This window comes from Palaemon carinicauda, unplaced genomic scaffold (assembly GCF_036898095.1).
Source record: "Palaemon carinicauda isolate YSFRI2023 unplaced genomic scaffold, ASM3689809v2 scaffold75, whole genome shotgun sequence".
NCBI lineage: Eukaryota > Metazoa > Arthropoda > Malacostraca > Decapoda > Palaemonidae > Palaemon > Palaemon carinicauda.
In genome coordinates this window covers 13,310-34,779 of record NW_027172038.1, presented here as the reverse complement: position 1 = coordinate 34,779, position 21,470 = coordinate 13,310, and the positions used below count along the sequence as shown (strand labels likewise).

General features: G+C 44.5%; 1 protein-coding gene across 1 annotated transcript in view; it reads right to left on the bottom strand.

Annotated features, from left to right (window-relative positions):
- The window catches only part of LOC137637445 (ATP-binding cassette sub-family G member 8-like), a 33,947-nt gene continuing 12,477 nt past the window's right edge, over positions 1–21,470 (bottom strand). Inside the window, 4 exon segments of the mRNA XM_068369639.1 lie at positions 1–3,457; positions 18,096–18,248; positions 19,657–19,908; positions 20,748–21,039. Of these exon segments, the coding sequence (XP_068225740.1) occupies positions 3,269–3,457; positions 18,096–18,248; positions 19,657–19,908; positions 20,748–21,039 (886 nt within the window). The 3' untranslated portion in view covers positions 1–3,268.

The window sequence follows — 21,470 nt, the reverse complement described above, 5'->3', positions numbered from 1 at the left end:
TTATCAAATTGTTTATTTACAATATGCATTGCAAAAGTTAGTTACAAAAATGCAGAGTCATGCATAAAATACAATTACTGTACAGTCCATACAGTATACAGTAAGCACTGTAACTGTCAAATGTTTAAATTCACATTAGGAAAATGATTTGATAAAATTTCCTTGACTTTCATATCAACAAGGCCCCAATTTCTTTTTCATTATCAAGATTTTAGCTCAGGTTTCTCTCAATCTGAAAAGCTTCGAATTGAGGCAAGGCTAAAGTGAGTCTAGCGCTGCATTAACCTATGGCATGGCCCGTAGGCTTCGAGCTTCCTCGAAATTTACCAATGCGCCACAACTCAGCCAACTACCCGGAAAATTAACCGTTTTTCTTTTCGTACAATTTATTACATTAATATTACAAAATAATGGTTTTAATATTTAACACTAAAAGAAAATAACAGTTTCCATAGTGTTGTGCGTTGTGGTAGGCTATTGGAAACGTCTGCTTGGCGATCGGCTAGACTGGGGTTTGAAACCAGCTCGTGTTCAATAGTTTCATGTAGTTTTTACACCCTCATTATTCTTGTGAGGTAAGGATGGGGATTTGGGGGTGGGGGGCACCTATAGGTTTAACTACTGAGTTATCAACATTGCCGATCATATAGGTCTATGGCCAGTCTCAAGGAAATTGTCACTATCCCTGCCCTCTGACATTCATGAGTAACCTCTAAAAAAATCCTGCTCTTGTTAGGCCCCTAGGCTGTCTAGTTAGCCTTAGCTTTAATGCAGCACTGAGTGTGACCTGATAATTGAGGGGAAATGTCCATTGAGACATAAGACATAAAACACATCAGACATATCTCGCTCCAAGTACAGCGAGTGTCTCGAGAACATACCGAGAATACGCCAGACCAAGCGTCACTTGAGGGAATCTCTGGCAATGTTTCGAGAGGGGTTCAAACCACTGTATAAATTCTAATGAGCTTAAAGCTAATGTTACATTACTTTGCATTGATTGATAAAGCTAGGTTTTGTTGCTTTGCAAAGCATGAAATGAATAATAGAGCCATTGAAGAACAATAAAATTTCACAGAGATGAAAAACAAATTCTGCCCCACTCAATGTTGTCTTTGGTTTGAAGATTCTATTCGACGATCAGGAGGTATGCACAAGTAGTCCGTTAATTCATACAAGCTCAGGTCTGGCATTACAATAACAGAGGTAATCTGATAAGCATCGGAGAGCCTATTGTACAGCCGGTCCTAAACATTCACATAACACATCTTTTTTTTTACACAGTTTCGGAGCCAATCATATTGTTTCTAAAGATACACAGACGTGTTTCTTTAGTTATACAAGGAAATGTGTGAGCAGCACCTATTCAAAGATCCTTATCATTTGAGTACATACAGTGTATCGGTCTTAATCTTACACCTGCAAAATAATGTAAACGGGCAATTGTTTATCATATACTTAAAGGTTTTTCATATCTCACAGGTGACAATAATTCGATCTTTCAATTTCAAATATTTACCCCAAAGACATTCCTGAAAAAATTCGAGCAAGCAAAATCCTTTTATAATGGATTAATGAATCCATGGAGTTATGGTCATACAGCCAGGGGCAGTGGGAAGGCCATTCTGGACTTTGGTGCTTGTGGGAAAACCATAAAGTTAAGAGAGACTGCACGGTAAACAGTCAACAGCAGGTAGAAGCCCTTTGGCAATGCCTACAGTGAACCCTGCGAGGGGCACAGGTGGGTCAATTTGGATGATAGGCAAAAGAATCTTTTGTTTTTTCACATGAAAATATTGGTCCTATAAGATGGCATTTTGTTGTCAAGGGCATAGCTACAGACTTAGGGGCCTGGGGGGGGGGGCTGAGTTAGTGGTAGTTTTAAAAGTACACTTACTGTACCGTACACACTTTCATTTTCAGACCATACTTTGGAGGTCCCCCTCTCTTGGAGGCCTGGGGAGTCCATTTTAAAAAGGGGCCCCCTACCATCCCCCTCTTAGCTACGCCACTATTTGTCATTATTAAATTTCCCTAATTATCTAACAGGAAGATGAAATAGCACCTTCTTCGTAAGGACATTAGTGACAACACAAGATTTGAAAAATAGAGTAAGATCCTATGTACAAGAACTTGTCGAATGAGTTTAGAAAGCTGTTTTCTAAAGCTGCAATCTTGCCAAGTTAGGAAGACGAGAAAGTGGTAGAGTACGATGCTGTGATAAAAAGGGTCGTTGTGCTGTTTCTCGGTAAAAAACACAAAAGAGAATCGGCGAAGCGTATAAATAGCTCCTTAAGTGCACGACCAGTAAATAGTAAAAATAATGATTACTCGTTGTTCTGACAAATCAAATGGAATTGAAAAAGTTGTGTACTAGAAGGGATACAAATGAAAAAAAAAAAAAACTGCAGAAAATGTACAACTTAGTTAAAGTACAAATATTCTAACTCTAGTAGTAGTTACTTTGGCGTTAGAAGTTCAAATATAAAAAAAAGACAAATTACAAAATAAATAACATTGGATGCTGCAGTCCAATATATACAAAATAATTGGGAGCGAGTTGAAGTACAAAAAAAAAGCTACGAAATAAATAATAATAAGCATTGTGAGGACAATAAAAAAACACATGAGCAAATGTTCCAAATTGGGACGTACATACGAACGTAAAAGAACTGTAAGTTCCTAAAAGTTAATTCACTTTCTCACTTGCACGAGTACGATACGTAAACAACGGAATCGATCTTGCGTACAAAATGTAATAAACTGGCGAAACAGAAATCTATTTTGCACGAATTAAATTGAGACAAATTCATTATAAGACTTCGTGAAGTTGCATGAGAAAAAATGACGTTTGTTTCCAAATGGGAAAAACATTTAATGAGTATTGTTAAATAAAAACTAGTTCTTTTACGAAGCATTTAAAAATGATCTGATGTACTGTACAATGAAAGAATTGTCTTGCAAAAATAAATGAGAAATAAAAACAAAAACTGTTCATCAGTATGAGCTGGTTCTTTTAAGCATTTACAATACTTTTAGCACAAACATAATACTATACAGAATACACTCGCAGCCGTCATTGATAAAACAATCGACTCTCCGACAAGGCTGCTTTTAATTTCACCGAGATGTTTTTTTTATAGAATTTGATGCATTTTAGCACGTATTTTCTAACGATCTATTCGTATCACATTCTGACTCGCCGAGTCAACGGATAAACTAGAAAAGTTCAACACCCACTGAGTCGCAACTCCGCACCGACTCTGACTTATTCGGTCCTGTATTTCTTTGTTTGATTGGGCTTCTTGCAGAAAATGAAAGCGAAGATGGTCACGATCTGTCCCACCAGGTAGGCGCCGAAGATGAACAGCGCGGGATAGTAGGCGTCGGACAAGGTGATCTCCTGCAGTCCCATGTATCGCAGAGCCTGGCTCCCGGTGACGATGCCGCATGGAGCCTGTGCAGAAGAAAAAAATTGGCTGGTAAATTATCAAGTATGGGATATGATTGGGATATGAAGAGATGAACAACATGTTGAAAGACATATGAAGGAAGTTCCGAGTAGAAGGAAGAAAGAGAGACCAAGAAAGAGGTGGCGTTATTGTGTGGGGGAATATTTGCTGGGGAAAGTTATAGACGTAAATGCAGCACAGAAAAGAAATCGATGGAGACAACTCATTCATAATGGCAACCATATATAGAAATGGATTAAAGGTTAAATAAAGAAGAATATTCAAGTTATTTTCACATAAATTGTCAAAAACTGACGGTACTTTAAGGGAGGCTCGCGATACGGTCCCTCTTTAACTCTATAAACATTACACGCTGTTCTAAAGCTTGGACCAAAGTTACCTTCGTTCTCGGAAGCTAAATATGGGATAGGGGTCCAACAATTCTGAAAACCCAGTTCGTTATCCATCGACTATAATCTTTACTTACAAAATAAGCAAATATAAACACACACATTACATTTTATCATACAGGACTAGTGTATAAGGATCATCAGTATTATTGTAAGGTACGCCCAAAGTAATTTGCTTTTAGAAGACAGGTGAAAAACTATGTCGTTCATTGAAATAATAAAAGTCTACAGAGGTTTGGCAATGGACTCTTTAGACATAATATTTTAAATATTTAACTTAGCCGGTGAATATATAGCTGCAACTCTGTTGCTCGACAGACAAAAACTTTTACAAAAAAACTCGCCAGCGATCGCTACACAGGTAGCGGGTGTGCCCATCAGCGCCATCTGTCGGCCAGATACCAAGCTCTATGTAAACAAAGACTCAATTTTCTCTCTGTCGACGTGTCGACAAGACGTACTTTACTCGCTGTTGCTAACTGGAGTTTTTCACATCATCTTTGGTGAAGTACTATATTCTGGTTTTGAGCTTTCGCTGTGCAGGGTTATTCTTCAAATAAATCCTTGAACTCTTTTTTGTATCGGATTCATTGTTGATGACTTAGATCGTTTTTTGGACTTTCCCCTTGACTAATTCAAAATGGCTGACCCTTCACAAGTTCCCAAGTTTAGAAAATGCAATGCTAGGGACTGTTCTAGGCGTCTTCCGAAGGCTTCTATCGACCCTCACACTGTTTGTTCCAATTGTCGGGGTAAAACCTGTCAATTGGAAGATCGGTGTGAGGAGTGCGTGGGCCTTTCGGAATTCGATTTTATCGAATTTGAAAAGTACACACGCAGGCTAGAGAGAGATAGAATTAGGAGAAGTTCTTCTAGGTCTGTTGATGTTTCCTCTCCTCATGCCCCACAACCTATTCCTTCCCCTGTAGTGGTTGTTCCTAACCCCCCTCCTAGCGCTCAGGAACCTTCGATGGCTGACATGATGCGTGCCATCCATGCCCTGGGGGAGAGAGTTGAGTCCCTTGCAAGTGACCGCAATCAACTCATGGCGGATGTTAAGGAGCTTAAGTGCCAAAGTGCAGTGGGAAGTGAGAAAGTGCCAAGTGATAGTGTTGTGAACAGTGTTGCGCTTGAGGGTTCGTCTGTTCGTGCCTGTCGTCCTCCTAGTCCGGGACCTCTTGCAAGCTCCCAAGTCCAGGGGAGAAGCAATGTCGCACGACGCATGGGTTCGAGAGGCTTTAATCAGCGAACAGACGTTCCCTCCATGGTATCAGGCGTATTTCCCCAAGATCGCCCCTACCTACGTAAGACGAGAGAGCCCATTTATACCTCGTCGTCTGAAGGTGTTTCTCGTAAGAAACTTTGGACCAAGGTCTCACGACCTTTAAAACGTAAATCGGTCCCTTCAGGTCAAGTCCAACGTCCCAGTTGTAGCCACTGGGTCAGTTCGGACTCGGTGCCGTCATCTGATGACTGCTCACCGCCTAAGAGAGGCAAAGCGGTACCGCTTCAGTCATTAACACCGTCTGTCGCCGCACCTGCTCCCGTAGACCCTAAATGGGCTTTGCTGCAAGACATGCAGTCCCAGCTTACGTCTTTGATGCAGGACTTTCATGCGGAGAAGGTTGCTTCCGTACCTTCTAGCCAACAACCTTCCAAGCGATCGGTTGTGCGTCCTGTTGACGCTGAGGTAACCTTCTCGCGTCTACCAGTTGAGGTGGTGCCTCCACCGATGCTATCCAGTGTGGGTTGCCAGCCGCACGTTGACGTTAAGCGACGCACGGAGGTGGTTGTTGACGTTCAGGACGTTCAACAACCATCAGAGGTGACTTGTTTTGACGCTGTGCGTCAACCTCCGCAACCCGGTGTGGTTTCCACTGCCCAACCCAGTCGGTCTAGACAGTCTCGGGTAGACGCTGTGCGTCCTCGCGCTTCCATGGTTGTTGACAGTTCACAGACTGTGCAGCAGTTCCATGACGTTGCGTCCGGCTCCGTCACGCATGCACCAGTGCGACCGGACTCGGCGAACCAGACGTTGCCCACTCCGTTGCCGTTTCCTCATCAGTTTTCGGATGAGGAACTTTCTGATGATGATGTTGCTGAACAACAAGATGATCAACAATCAGAACTGGACGAACCTAAGTCAACTCAACCCTCTTTGGACTTTAGAAAAGTCTTGGCTATTTTCAAAGAGTTGTTTCCTGACCAGTTTGTTTCTGTGGCTCCTCGTTCTCCGCCGTCAGAGTTTGTGTTAGGCATGCCTTCTGCCGCACCTGCCTTTACTAGACTCGTCCTCGCACGCTCGTCTAAGAGAGCTTTGCGGCTGATAGGAGACTGGTTAGAGTCCAAGAAGAGTTTAGGGAAGACAGCATTTGCCTTTCCCCCAGCTAAACTCTCTTCTAGATCGAGCGTCTGGTATGCCACGGGAGAAGTTCTCGGCTTGGGAGTTCCTGCCTCTGCCCAGGGCGACTTCTCAAGTCTTGTAGACTCTCCCCGACGCCTTGCCATGAGACGCTCGAAGATTTGTTGGTCATCATCGGACCTGGACCACCTTATGAAAGGGATCTTTAAGGCTTTTGAAGTCTTCAACTTTTTAGACTGGTGCTTAGGAGCCCTGTGCAGGAAAATCTCTTCAACAGATAAAGAGATTTCTTTGCTCATTATGTCCTGCATGGACAAGGCCGTCCGTGATGGGTCCAATGAGCTTGCTGCCTCATTCACGTCCGGAGTCCTGAAAAAGCGAGAGTCTCTCTCTGCTCGTTTCTGTCTGCTGGAGTTACACCATGCCAGAGATCTGAGCTTCTCTTTGCTCCCCTTTCCAAGTGCCTGTTTCCAGAAGTCTTGATAAAGGAAATTGCTGCTTCGTTAGTGCAGAAGGACACTCATGATCTAGTTGCGTCCTCAGCTCGCAAAGCTCCCCCTTTGCCTTCATCTTCCGCTAGACCGAGGATAGACACTCCAGCGTCTCGCTTTATTCCGCCCTTTCGTGGCAGAGCCTCCAGCAGAGGAGGTGCTCGTGCCGAAGGGAAGCGAGGGAAGAGGAAAGGATCCAAGTCCTCTAAGGGCAGAGTCTGACTGCCCGCAACTTCAGACAGCAGTGGGAGCCAGACTCAAGAACTTCTGGCAAGCCTGGGAGAGGAGAGGCGCAGATTCACAATCTGTTAAGTTGCTCAGAGAGGGGTACAAAATCCCTTTTGTACGCAAACCCCCTCTAGCAACGTCCCCCATCGACCTCTCTCCCAGGTACAGAGAGGAAGAAAAGAGACAAGCCCTGAAACTGGAAGTGTCTCTTTTGCTAGAGAAGGGAGCGGTGGTCAAAGTCTCGGACCTTCAATCACCGGGATTCTACAACCGCCTCTTCCTAGTTTCAAAGAAGACAGGAGGGTGGAGACTGGTGCTAGACGTCAGCGCTCTGAATGTCTTTGTCATCAAGACGAAGTTCTCCATGGAGACCACAAAGTCAGTCTTAGCAGCGGTCAGAAGGGAAGACTGGATGGTCTCCCTAGACCTAAGGGACGCCTACTTCCACGTCCCCATTCACTCAGACTCCCAACCTTTTCTGAGATTCGTTTTCGAAAATGTGGTCTACCAGTTTCGGGCCCTGTGCTTTGACCTAAGCACAGCTCCTCTCGTGTTTACGAGGCTGATGAGGAATGTGGCCAAATTCCTCCACTTATCGGAAATCCGAGCTTCCCTTTATTTGGACGACTGGCTTCTCAGAGCCTCTTCCAGTCGTCGCTGTCTGAAGGATCTCAAGTGGACTCTAGATCTGACCAAGGAATTGGGACTCCTAGTCAATTTGGAAAAGTTGCAACTGGTCCCATCCCAAACTATTGTGTATTTAGGGATGGAGATTCACAGTCTAGCTTTTCGGGCTTTTCCGTCGGCCCCCAGAATAAGTCAAGCCCTGTTATTCATCCAGAACATGCTGAAGAAGGAACGCTGCTCAGTCAGGCTGTGGATGAGTCTGGTAGGGACGCTGTCATCCCTGGAACAATTTGTGTCACTAGGAAGACTACACCTCCGTCCGCTTCAATACCATCTAGTTTTTCACTGGAAAAAGGACAAGACGCTAGAAGCGGTCTCGATCCCGATTTCCGAAAAGATAAAGTCTTGTCTGACTTGGTGGAAGGACAATATCAACCTAAGAAAGGGTCTTCCCCTGGCTGTTCAGACTCCCAACCACGTTCTCTTCTCGGACGCATCGGACGTGGGCTGGGGCGCGACACTAGACGGTCGGGAATGCTCAGGACTGTGGAACTCGAGTCAGAGGAGCATGCATATCAACTGCAAGGAGCTGTTGGCAGTACATCTGGCCTTGAAAAGCTTGAAGTCTCTCCTTCGAGGCAAAGTGGTGGAAGTAAACTCAGACAACACCACGGCCTTGGCGTACATCTCCAAACAAGGAGGTACCCACTCACTGACGTTGTACGAGATCGCAAGGGACCTGCTCATCTGGTCAAAAGGTCAAGACATCTCCCTAGTAACGAGGTTCATCCAAGGCAGCTTGAATGTCATAGCAGATTGTCTCAGTCGGAAAGGGCAAGTAATTCCAACAGAATGGACCCTCCACAAGGATGTGTGCAAGAGACTTTGGGCCACTTGGGGCCAACCAACCATAGATCTCTTTGCAACCTCGCTGACCAAGAGGCTTCCAATCTATTGCTCCCCAGTCCCGGACCCAGCAGCAATTCATATAGATGCCTTCCTCCTAGATTGGTCACATCTGGATCTCTGCGCATTCCCACCGTTCAAGATTGTCAACAAGGTACTGCAGAAGTTCGCCTCTCACGAAGGGACAAGGTTGACGTTAGTTGCTCCCCTCTGGCCCGCGAGAGAATGGTTCACCGAGGTACTTCGATGGCTAGTAGACGTTCCCAGAAGTCTTCCTCTAAGGGTGGACCTTCTACGTCAGCCTCACGTAAAGAAGGTACACCAAAGCCTCCTCGCTCTTCGTCTGACTGCCTTCAGACTATCGAAAGACTCTCGAGAGCTAGAGGCTTTTCGAAGGAGGCAGCCAGTGCGATTGCTAGAGCAAGGAGAGCATCCACCATTAGAGTCTACCAGTCGAAGTGGGAAGTCTTCCGAGACTGGTGCAAGTCAGTTTCTGTATCCTCGACCAGTACCTCTGTAGCTCAAATAGCTGATTTTCTCTTATACCTGAGAAAAGGACGATCCCTTTCAGCTCCCACTATCAAGGGCTACAGAAGCATGTTGGCATCGGTCTTCCGGCATAGAGGCTTAGATCTTTCCAACAATAAAGATCTTCAAGACCTCCTTAAGTCTTTTGAGACCACCAAGGAGCGTCGTTTGGCCACCCCTGGATGGAATTTAGACGTGGTGCTAAGATTCCTCATGTCAGACAGGTTTGAGCCGTTACAATCAGCCTCCCTGAAAGATCTCACTCTAAAGACTCTTTTCCTGGTATGCTTAGCCTCGGCTAAAAGAGTCAGTGAGATTCATGCCTTCAGCAAGAACATCGGATTTTCGTCAGAAAAAGCCACCTGTTCGCTACAACTTGGTTTTCTAGCCAAAAATGAGCTGCCTTCTCGGCCTTGGCCTAAATCTTTCGATATTCCCAGCTTATCGGAGATCGTAGGCAAGGAACTAGAAAGAGTCTTATGCCCTGTGAGAACTCTTAAGTTCTATTTAAAGCGTACCAAACCTTTACGAAGCCAATCTGAAGCTTTATGGTGTTCAGTTAAGAAACCATCTTTGCCTATGTCAAAGAATGCTTTATCTTACTTTATCAGATTGTTAATACGAGAAGCTCATTCACATCTGAGTGAGGAAGACCGAGCTTTGCTTAAGGTAAAGACGCACGAAGTTAGAGCTGTTGCAACTTCCGTGGCCTTTAAGCAAAATAGATCTCTGCGAAGTATAATGGACGCAACCTATTGGAGAAGCAAGTCAGTGTTCGCGTCTTTTTATCTAAAGGATGTCCAGTCTCTTTACGAGAACTGCTACACACTGGGACCATTCGTAGCAGCGAGTGCAGTAGTGGGTGAGGGCTCAACCACTACAATTCCCTAATTCCATATCCTTTTAATCTTTCTCTTGAAATGTTTTTAATGTTGTTTTTTTGGGTTGTCCGGAAGGCTAAGAAGCCTTTCGCATCCTGGTTGATTTGGCGGGTGGTCAAAGTCATTTCTTGAGAGCGCCTAGATTAGGGGTTTGATGAGGTCCTGTTGTATGGGTTGCAACCCTTGATACTCCAGCTCCTAGGGGTCGATCAGCATCCTAAGAGGATCGCGAGGCTCCGTAAGGAAGACGTACTTATAAGGCAGAGTAATCGTTCAAGTCGACTTCCTTACCAGGTACCTATTTATTTTGTTTTTGTTATTTTGATAACTTCTAAAATGAAATAAAAACTCTTAGCTCATAAAATGTAAACATATATTACTGGTCTCTACCCACCATCCTGGGTGTGAATCAGCTATATATTCACCGGCTAAGTTAAATATTTAAAAATGATATTTTAATTATAAAATAAATTTTTGAATATACTTACCCGGTGAATATATAAATTAAATGACCCTCCCTTCCTCCCCAATAGAGACGCAGTGGGACGAGGAGAAAATTGAGTCTTTGTTTACATAGAGCTTGGTATCTGGCCGACAGATGGCGCTGATGGGCACACCCGCTACCTGTGTAGCGATCGCTGGCGAGTTTTTTTGTACAAGTTTTTGTCTGTCGAGCAACAGAGTTGCAGCTATATATTCACCGGGTAAGTATATTCAAAAATTTATTTTATAATTAAAAATTTTATTTTCCTTAGTAAAATAAATTTTTGAATATACTTACCCGTTGATCATGTAGCTGCAGCTCTGCTGCCCGACAGAAAAAACCTACGGGCGGAATACGCCAGCGATCGCTATACAGGTGGGGGTGTACATCAACAGCGCCATCTGTCGAGTAGGTACTCAAGTACTTCTTGTCAACAAAGAACCAATTTTCTCCTCGGTCCACTGGGTCTCTATGGGGAGGAAGGGCGGGTCCTTTAATTCATGATCAACGGGTAAGTATATTCAAAAATTTATTTTACTAAGGAAAATAACATTTTTCAATATTAATCTTACCCGTTGATCATGTAGCTGATTCACACCCAGGGGGGTGGGTGGAGACCAGCATACATGTTAACATTAGAAGCTAAGTATTCCGTATTTCATTTTAGCAGTTATTCAAAAATAACAAACATAAAATTAATAAGTACCTGGTAAGGAAGTCGACTTGAACAATTACTCTGCCTTTTTAAGTACGTCTTCCTTACTGAGCCTCGCGATCCTCTTAGGATGCTGAGCGACTCCTAGGTGCTGAAGTATGAAGGGCTGCAACCCATACTAAAGGACCTCATCACAACCTCTAATCTAGGCGCTTCTCAAGAAAAGAATTTGACCACCCGCCAAATCAACCAGGATGCGAAAGGCTTCTTAGCCTTCCGTACAACCCAAAAACAACAATAAAAACATTTCAAGAGAAAGATTAAAAAAGGTTATGGGATTATGGGAATGTAGTGGTTGAGCCCTCATCTACTACTGCACTCGCTGCTACGAATGGTCCCAGGGTGGAGCAGTTCTCGTAAAGAGACTGGACATCTTTAAGGTAAAATGATGCGAACACTGACTTGCTTCTCCAATAGGTTGCATCCATTACACTCTGCAGAGATCTGTTTTGTTTGAAGGCCACTGAAGTTGCGACAGCTCTAACTTCATGTGTCCTTACCTTCAGCAAAGCATGGTCTTCCTCATTCAGATGAGAATGAGCTTCTCTAATCAAAAGTCTGATGTAATAAGAAACTGCGTTCTTCGACATCGGTAAAGTAGGTTTCTTAATAGAGCACCATAAAGCTTCTGATTGTCCTCGTAATGGCTTCGTACGTCTTAAATAGTACTTAAGAGCTCTTACTGGGCATAGTACTCTCTCTTGTTCGTTTCCAACCAAACTGGACAGACTTGGAATCTCGAACGATTTGGGCCAAGGACGAGAAGGGAGTTCGTTTTTAGCTAAAAAACCAAGCTGTAAGGAACATGTAGCCGTTTCAGATGTAAATCCTATGTTCCTGCTGAAGGCGTGTATCTCACTGACTCTTTTAGCTGTTGCTAAGCAGACGAGGAAAAGAGTCTTCAAAGTGAGATCTTTAAAAGAGGCTGATTGAAGCGGTTCGAACCTTGCTGACATCAGGAACCTTAAAACCACGTCTAAGTTCCAACCTGGTGTGGCCAACCGACGCTCCTTCGAGGTCTCAAAAGACTTAAGGAGGTCCTGTAGATCTTTGTTGTTGGAAAGATCTAAGCCTCTGTGGCGGAAGACTGCTGCCAACATGCTTCTGTAACCTTTGATCGTAGGAGCTGAAAGGGATCTTACCCTCCTTAGGTGTAAAAGGAAGTCAGCTATCTGAGTTACAGAGGTACTGGTTGAGGATACTGAATTCGCCTTGCACCAGCTTCGGAAGACTTCCCATTTTGACTGGTAGACCTTGAGAGTGGATGTCCTCCTTGCTCTGGCAATCGCTCTGGCTGCCTCCTTCGAAAAGCCTCTAGCTCTTGAGAGTCTTTCGATAGTCTGAAGGCAGTCAGACGAAGAGCGTGGAGGCTTGGGTGTACCTTCTTTACATGCGGCTGACGCAGAAGGTCCACTCTTAGAGGAAGAGTCCTGGGAACATCTACTAGCCATTGCAGTACCTCGGTGAACCATTCTCTCGCGGGCCAGAGGGGAGCAACCAACGTCAACCTTGTCCCTTCGTGAGAGGCGAACTTCTGCAGTACCTTGTTGACAATCTTGAACGGGGGGAACGCATAAAGGTCTAGATGGGACCAATCCAGAAGAAAGGCATCTATGTGAACTGCTGCTGGGTCCGGAATCGGTGAGCAATAAATTGGGAGCCTCTTGGTCATCGAGGTAGCGAACAGATCTATGGTGGGCTGACCCCACAAGGCCCATAGTCTGTTGCAAACATTCTTGTGAAGGGTCCATTCTGTTGGGATGATCTGACCCTTCCGGCTGAGGCGGTCTGCCATGACATTCATGTCGCCTTGAATGAACCTCGTTACTAGAGATATTTTCCGATCTCTTGACCAGGTGAGGAGGTCCCTTGCGATCTCGAACAACGTCATCGAATGAGTCCCTCCTTGCTTGGAGATGTACGCCAAGGCTGTGGTGTTGTCGGAGTTCACTTCCACCACCTTGCCTAGAAGGAGGGACTTGAAGCTTCTCAAGGCCAGATGAACTGCCAGTAGCTCCTTGCAGTTGATGTGCAGTGCTCTTTGATCCGAATTCCACGTGCCCGAGCATTCCCGACCGTCCAGTGTCGCACCCCAGCCCGTGTCCGATGCGTCCGAGAAGAGAAGGTGGTCGGGGGTCTGAACAGCCAGTGGTAGACCTTCCCTGAGCAGAATGTTGTTCTTCCACCAAGTCAGTGCAGACTTCATCTTCTCGGAGATAGGAACTGAGACCGCTTCTAGCGTCATGTCCTTTCTCCAGTGAGCAGCTAGGTGATACTGAAGGGGTCGGAGGTGGAGTCTCCCTAACGCGATGAACTGGTCCAGCGATGAAAGCGTCCCTATCAGACTCATCCACTGTCTGAGTGAACATCGGTTCTTCTTCAGCATGCTCTGGATGCATTCTTGGGCTTGACTGATTCTGGGGGCCGACGGAAAAGCCCGAAAAGCTTGACTCTGAATCTCCATACCTAGATATACTATAGTTTGGGATGGGACGAGTTGGGACTTTTCCATATTGAACAGGAGACCCAATTCCTTGGTCAGATCCAGAGTCCATTTTAGATTCTCCAGACAGCGACGACTTGACGCAGCTCTTAAAAGCCAGTCGTCCAAATAGAGGGAGGCTCTGATGTCTGCTAAATGCAGGAATTTGGCAATATTCCTCATCAGTTTGGTAAACACTAGAGGTGCCGTGCTTAGTCCAAAGCAAAGGGCTTGGAACTGGTATACCACCTTCCCAAAAACGAACCTTAGAAAAGGTTGGGAATCTGGGTGGATGGGGACGTGAAAGTACGCGTCCTTTAGGTCTAACGAGACCATCCAGTCTTCCTTCCTGACCGATGCTAGAACCGACTTCGTCGTCTCCATGGTGAACGTCTGCTTGGTGACAAAGACATTTAGAGCACTGACGTCTAGCACCGGTCTCCACCCTCCTGTCTTCTTCGCCACTAAGAAGAGACGGTTGTAGAAGCCCGGGGATTGATGGTCCCGGACTATGACTACCGCTCCCTTTTGTAGCAAGAGAGACACCTCTTGCTGTAAAGCTAGCCTCTTGTCCTCCTCTCTGTACCTGGGAGAGAGGTCGATGGGAGTTGTTGCTAGAGGGGGCTTGCGCAAGAATGGAATCCTGTACCCCTCTCTGAGCAACTTCACAGACTGTGCGTCTGCACCCCTGTTCTCCCAGGCCTGCCAGTAGTTCTTGAGCCTGGCTCCCACTGCTGTCTGAAGAAGGTGGCAGTCAGACTCTGCCTTTTGAGGACTTGGAACCCTTCTTCTTGTTGCCACGTTGACTAACGGCACGAGTACCTCCTCTGCTGGAGGTTCTGCCACGAAAGGGCAGAATGAACCTAGACGCTGGTGTGTCCATCCTAGGTCTAGGCACGGAAGGTAAAGCTGTGACTTTACGTGCGGATGACGCCACCAGGTCATGAGTGTCCTTCTGGATCAACGAGGCGGCAATCCCTTTGATCAACTCTTCAGGAAAGAGACACTTCGATAGCGGAGCAAACATCAGTTCTGACTTCTGACATGGGGTGACTCCCGCCGACAAGAAGGAGCAAAGGTGATCCCGCTTCTTGAGAACTCCAGACACGAAAGAAGCCGCAAGCTCGCCAGACCCATCCCGAATGGCTTTGTCCATGCAGGACATGATGAGCATGGCAGAATCCTTATCCGAAGGGGAGGTCTTCCTGCTCAACGCTCCCAAACACCAGTCCAGGAAGTTAAAGATCTCGAACGCACGGAAAACTCCCTTAAAAAGATGGTCCATGTCCGAAGAAGTCCAGGAAATCTTGGAGCGTCTCATAGCCAGTCTGCGGGGAGAGTCTACCAGACTTGAGAAGTCGCCCTGGGCAGAGGCAGGAACTCCCAAGCCGAGAACCTCTCCCGTGGCATACCAGACGCTAGATCTGGAAGCAAGCTTGGCTGGGGGAAACAAGAAGGATGTCTTCCCAAGCTGCTTCTTGGCCTGCAACCACTCTCCCAGTACCCTAAAAGCTCTCTTGGACGAGCGAGCGAGTACGAGCTTCGTAAAGGCAGGAGCTGCTGACTGCATGCCTAAAGCGAACTCAGAGGGAGGTGAGCGTGGAGCTGCAGACACAAACTGGTCCGGATACAACTCCTTAAACAGGGCAAGGACTTTCCTAAAGTCTAAGGAGGGAGGCGTAGTCTTGGGTTCATCTATGTCGGAGTGTTGGTCGTCCAAATGCGCAGCTTCGTCGTCATCAGAGATTCCTTCATCCGAATGCTGAGGAGGAAGCGGCAAAGGAGGACTCTGAACGGCAGAATCCGGCAGCACGGGTGCATGCGTAGCTGCACTGGATCCAACATCATGCCGCTGTTGGTCAGTCTGAGAGCTGGCAACAACCAAAGCGGAGTGGAGGTGCGTGGTGGGGACCACCGAGGGTTGCGGAGACTGACGCACCGCGTCAAAACACGGCAGCTTGACTCCACCTTCCTGCTGATGCAGTAGCTCACGCACGGCAACGGAGGGTGCTGCACGTTGGCTAACGTCAACATGCGTCTGGCAGGGTCGACTGCGCATAGGTGGTGGAGCTCTCACAGCCGGAGTGTGGGAGCAGGCAGCCGCAGTGTCAGCTGGGCGCACAACCGTGGCAGGTTGTAGGCTAACGGGTGCATCGTCAACCTTCTCAGCACGATACTCCTGCATGAAGGAAGCTAGCTGAGTCTGCATAGACTGCAGCAAAGACCACTTAGGGTCTACAGCGGCTGGTGCGGCAACAGACGGAGTGATTGCCTGCTGCGGAACCACTCTACCTCTCTTGGGAGGTGTGCAGTCTACGGAGGACTGCGGCGAGTCCGAACTGACCCAGTGGCTACACCTGGGCCGTTGGACTCGTTCGGAAGGGACCTTGCGCTTGAGAGGTCGTGAGACCTTGGTCCAGCGTTTCTGACGAGAAACCTCTTCCGCAGACGAGGAATGAATGGGCTCACTCGTCTGTTTGTGGGTGGGACGATCTCGGCAAGATACGTCCTCAACCACGGAGGGAACGTCTGTCCGCTGATCAAGGCCTGTCGAACCCTTTGGTCGTTCGACATTGCTTCTCCCCTGGGCTTGGGAGCTTGCAAGAGGTCCCGGACTGGGAGGACGACAGGCACGAACAGACGCACCCTCATGCGTAACACTGACACTTTTCACTGCACTGACACTCACTTCACTTCCCACTGCACTTTTCTCTTTCAACTCCCTGACGTCAGCCAGGAGTTGATTGCGGTCATTCGCTAATGACTCAACTCTCTCACCAAGAGCCTGAATGGCACGCATCATATCCGCCATCGAAGGTTGATGAGAGCTAGTAGGAGGGTCGGGTGTAACCACTACAGGGGAAGGAAAAGGTTGAGGGGCATGGGGAGAGGAAAAATCAATAGAGCGAGACGAACTCCTCCTGATCCTATCCTTCTCTAGCCTACGTGCATACTTTAGGAATTCTTGAAAATCGAATTCCGAAAGCCCAGCGCATTCCTCACATCGATCTTCCAATTGACAGGCTTTACCCCTACAATTGGAACAAACGGTGTGCAGATCGATCGAGGCCTTCGGAAGACGCCTAGAACAGTCCCTAGCGCTACACTTCCTGTACTTGGGGACTTGAGTAGGGTCAGACATCTTGAATTAGTCAAAGGGGGGAAATCCAAAATCTATCCAAGTCGTCAACAAATAATCCAAAATCTAATCAATGAAAGTGAGAAAGTATTGAGGATAACTTCTGCACAGCGAAAGCTAATAACTAGAGAGAATACTTCACCAAATAACGTGAAAATCAACTCCAGAAAACAACAGCGTATCAAGTAGGTCTTGCCGGTGGCACGACAGAGAGAAAATTGGTTCTTTGTTGACAAGAAATACTTGAGTACCTACTCGACAGATGGCGCTGTTGATGTACACCCCCACCTGTATAGCGATCGCTGGCGTATTCCGCCCGTAGGTTTTTTCTGTCGGGCAGCAGAGCTGCAGCTACATGATCAACGGGTAAGATTAATATTGAAAATATCATATTACATGATTTTACAAAAACACTTTGGTAGAAATATACATTCGAACATTTGAGTTTATCTCCTACTTTACAGTAATTTCATGCAAGGTTTTTCTATAGATAATTACAGTTTACTTCGAAGAATAAATTTATACAGTACTTTACTTTACACTTGGAAATCAGATCATATCTACAGTACTTTACTCTCACATATAAATTCATGCTCTACTTTACACTGAAAAACCAATTGAAAATCAATTTAATGAGACTTTCCTGCAAAGAGCATCCCATCTAATCACACTTAAAAAAACAATTCACTCAGAAATGAATTCATACACTACTTACCAAAATCCTATCACTGCAATGTATGTAGCTTACAAAAAAATTAAATCAAAGTGAGTGGGTATTAGAAAGTAAAGTAGAACAATGGTAACAGCAATATAGTATTGCCACCCTTTGAATAAAAAAAAATCACAAATTTTAGCGTAAAGGAATTCTGAAACAAATATATTTTAGGTTTGCGGACTTTGGTGGCCCAAGAACTGGTGCCGGAGAGATCATTCAGTGGAGAGGTACAACTTGGAGGGAACTTTTCAATTGAGCTATGAAATTATCACTACGGTTGGAAAGAAAATGGAAAATTGAAGGAAAAAGTAGAGGTTTATAAAGTTGGTGGAAGTAAATGCTGAAGGGACCTTGTACAGACTTTTAATTAAAGCCTACATTGCACTATGGGGGGTGCACTGATGGCAATAGTAAACCCCTATATGGGATTTATGACTTATTCTAAAGCAGACAAGAACTGAGAGAAATATTAAAACCATCTATGGATTTTGTGACTCATTTAAAAGCAGACAAAAAATTATGAAAATATTAAAACCCTATACAGGTTTATAGCTTATTTCAAATTGGACAAAAAGTGACGGCAATACCAAAAGCATTAAAGGGGATATATGGCTCATTTTAAAGTAGACAAAAAATGGATGGTTTAATCATGCACGCACCACTGAGCAAACAAACCTTTCTCTGGATGACGGAGAGGTTGTCCTGCAGAACTGGATTCCTGTCGCACAGGAATTCGTTCGTGTTGTTGAACTCGTAACGGTTGACTTCTCGGAAGAGCCAACGGGTGGGCGACCACCACAGAGTGGGCCAAGTCCACGATGACATATCCTGGAGGAGAGAGAAGAAAATCGATGAATGGTATCACCGAAAATAGAACAGTCGTGTGTGTGGCTATTCCCTTGAACTTTCTCTGCGTGACCTCATCACTGAATTTTACTTCAATGCATGCAAAACAAAATGTAGACTTACAGTAGACTATTTCACATGTCAAAATGAACTGTATAAGAGAATTCAATCCTCCCCATATCTCATTTACTACTTCCATTCGTTACAATCTGTAAAATACTATTACTGACGTAATGTATCAAAGTTCTATTTTCGTGATATAATAACAGACCCGGGTTTATGTATTTAAGTATACAACATTGCCAAAACTTTAGTGGGCTTTGTAGTTCGTTTGTTTCCAAAAACTATATAGCACATAATAGTTACAGTTTATTAGGTAATACTCATTTGGTTACAAACAATGCTTTAATTCTATTCACCAATGAAATTATGTAAAGAAAAAGAGTACAAAGGCTCCCTGTAATGATTTAATTAGGATACATTAAGCATTTATAAAAAAATAATACCTTTTCTTTGTTGTAAAAGAAGTTATCACTTATAACACTTAATAGGCCTCTGGCATGTGAGCAATTATATTCCTTTGAAGCCAAAACACTTAACTGGACTTCACAAGGTACTAGAAGAGTGGGAAGACCCAGGCCTACATGGCTGAGAAATATGAAATGTGAAGTAGGAGATGGTGACTGGTGAAGTACTGAATTAAAAGCTCAAGTTAGAGACCACTGGCAAAATGTAAACGAGGCCCTTTGTGTCAATAGACGTAGGAGGAGATGATGATGATGATGATGGTGATGATGAAATCGAAGCCAAATCTATAGAAAGCTGTTAATTGTCTTGAAAGTGAAATTTTATTAACGAATGGATCTATTAATTGGTTGAATGAATGCTGACTATTGTTTCCCAATGTAAGAATAAGTCCTATTTAGGACATCAAGCTACTTGACCACTAGACAACATTAAGAACGTTCTCGTGCATCACTCGGAAAGTCATGTGCTTGACAGAGCTATGATCACTCAAGTTATGAATGTGAGCTAAGACTATATCGAAGCATACTGAAGGCAAGTTCTTTCTGATGAAACTTTGGAAACGAAAGACAGTATAAGCATCATCATCGCTAAAATACAGAAAGTCCTGAACTTAAAAACTTAACAGGTTCCAAGAATCTATTTGTAAGTCAATCTTTTTAAATTTTGGCTAAGGGTAGGCAAGTTTGCAAGCTGAGGACCTACTGCTCTGTATGGATAAGCTATGAAGGGGACATGAACTTGCTTACCAATCGATTTACTGTAGAATATCTAGCTGAGGGAATACAAAATAAAAAAACAATTAGTCAAAGCTAAAACATCGAGCAAGGATTGCATTACAGCGAATTCAGGAAACAAAACTTACCCGAGGATGAACTGTAAATCCAGCACCTATGGTGGCCACCGTCAGCACAACCCCAGTTGCCATGGCCGCAGTATGCCTCGTATTAAACAGGCAAGCCGTCGCAATGGCAACTGCGCGCACGGCGTATAAATACAACAGCATGTAACCAATGTACACGTAGAACTTCTCCGCCGACGGGAAACCCGTCATGGTGTACGCTGGCAGGACGTACGCTAAGAAAACACCGCCCGCTGCTAAGAAACTGTAGCAAATCTGGAAGAAAAATTAAGAGAATCACAGCTACGACGCTAAATAGATTCTTGATTTAGAAGTCCAATAAATGATTTCGTGTCGCATTGAACTTTACCGTTCATTCAAAGTTATCTCAAATTTAGGTTCTTTAACCCTTTTACCCCCAGGTTTTTTGAAACTTTCCAACCCATAACCCCCAGGGGTTATTTTTTTTCAAGCACATTTTGCAGTATACATTTTTTAAATTGCTCTAACAGCCTTAATTTCCGTCATAGAGAGGTCATTCTCTTGGAAAATTCCTGAAGTCTCTCAAAAAATTATCAAAAATATGCAAAAAAAGATTTATATAGCAGTTTTTTGCAAGGACGTACCGGTACGTTCATGGGGGTGAAGGGATGAGTTTTGTGAAACGTACCAGTACATCCTTTGGTGGTAAAAGGGTTAATACTCCCCTGTACATTGGTTTGACGTACATCAGATCTAAATCTACATTACTCATCCTTAGGTTAAAAAATGCACTCCCGTTACGTCATTTATCGTGATCTCACATCGATTTCAACATCGTACAACAATAATTAAGGGCTGCATTGTACAGTAGTGTACTTCACATGGAAGTTTACTAATATAGGTATCTGATTTTTATAAAATGATAGCAGGACATAAGAAATTTTCGTTTAGTGTGTGTACAAGGAATATATACATTTCTTTACTGTACAGTATAGGGCAACAATTCAATCTATGTAAATAAACACTGGTTGGAACCTATCAACGTAAGGCAGGTTATTAAACGCTTACAGTACACACTTACACACATCAAGTGTACATGTACATGTTAAAAAGTTCGAGAATAACCAACTCACTTTAGTAATGATGTATATACCGCGGGAATACAGGCCGTCATTCACATCTCTCGAAACGGCCGGTTTGTCCCTCCAGACTTCTGATATGGCCATGAGGAGAACCGGCCACAGGCCTAAGCCAGCCATGGAATAATGAAAGCCGGATCTGTTGTTGACACTTTCCTGGTGCTGGGACTTGGAACTCCTCACATCCCAGTATACACACCCGACCACGACGGACATGATGCCAGCCACTAGCGTCATAAGCAGCCAGTGCACCATGTTCTAAGGGAACTGATATATCATGGCACGACTGGAAAATAAAGGGTAAAATGTATAAATATTTCCTTGAGATGATGCACTAAGACAAAATGAAATTCAGATCATCAGCAAAATCTATTTACTCTTTGTTAATGAAGTCAATGATGAAAATATAGTGGATGTTGCAGCATTAATAGCCAAATACGAGAAGGCTGAACATATTGCAATCAGAAGTATCCTACAAATATGCACGTTCTTAATACTGTACTTGCAATAATCATTTCAGAATCAATATGAAAAAATTGTTATTACAATACAAATCATATAGTGTAACAAATGACCCTAGTCAATGTGATAAGAGAACGTGATGCATTCCAAAAGTGCGTCGTTCTTAAGTCTTTACTACACGCAGGTTCAAACCTCTGAAAGGTTCTTTGGTCGAAGCTCTTTACCTAAGGGTCTTTACGATTATTATGATAAGGA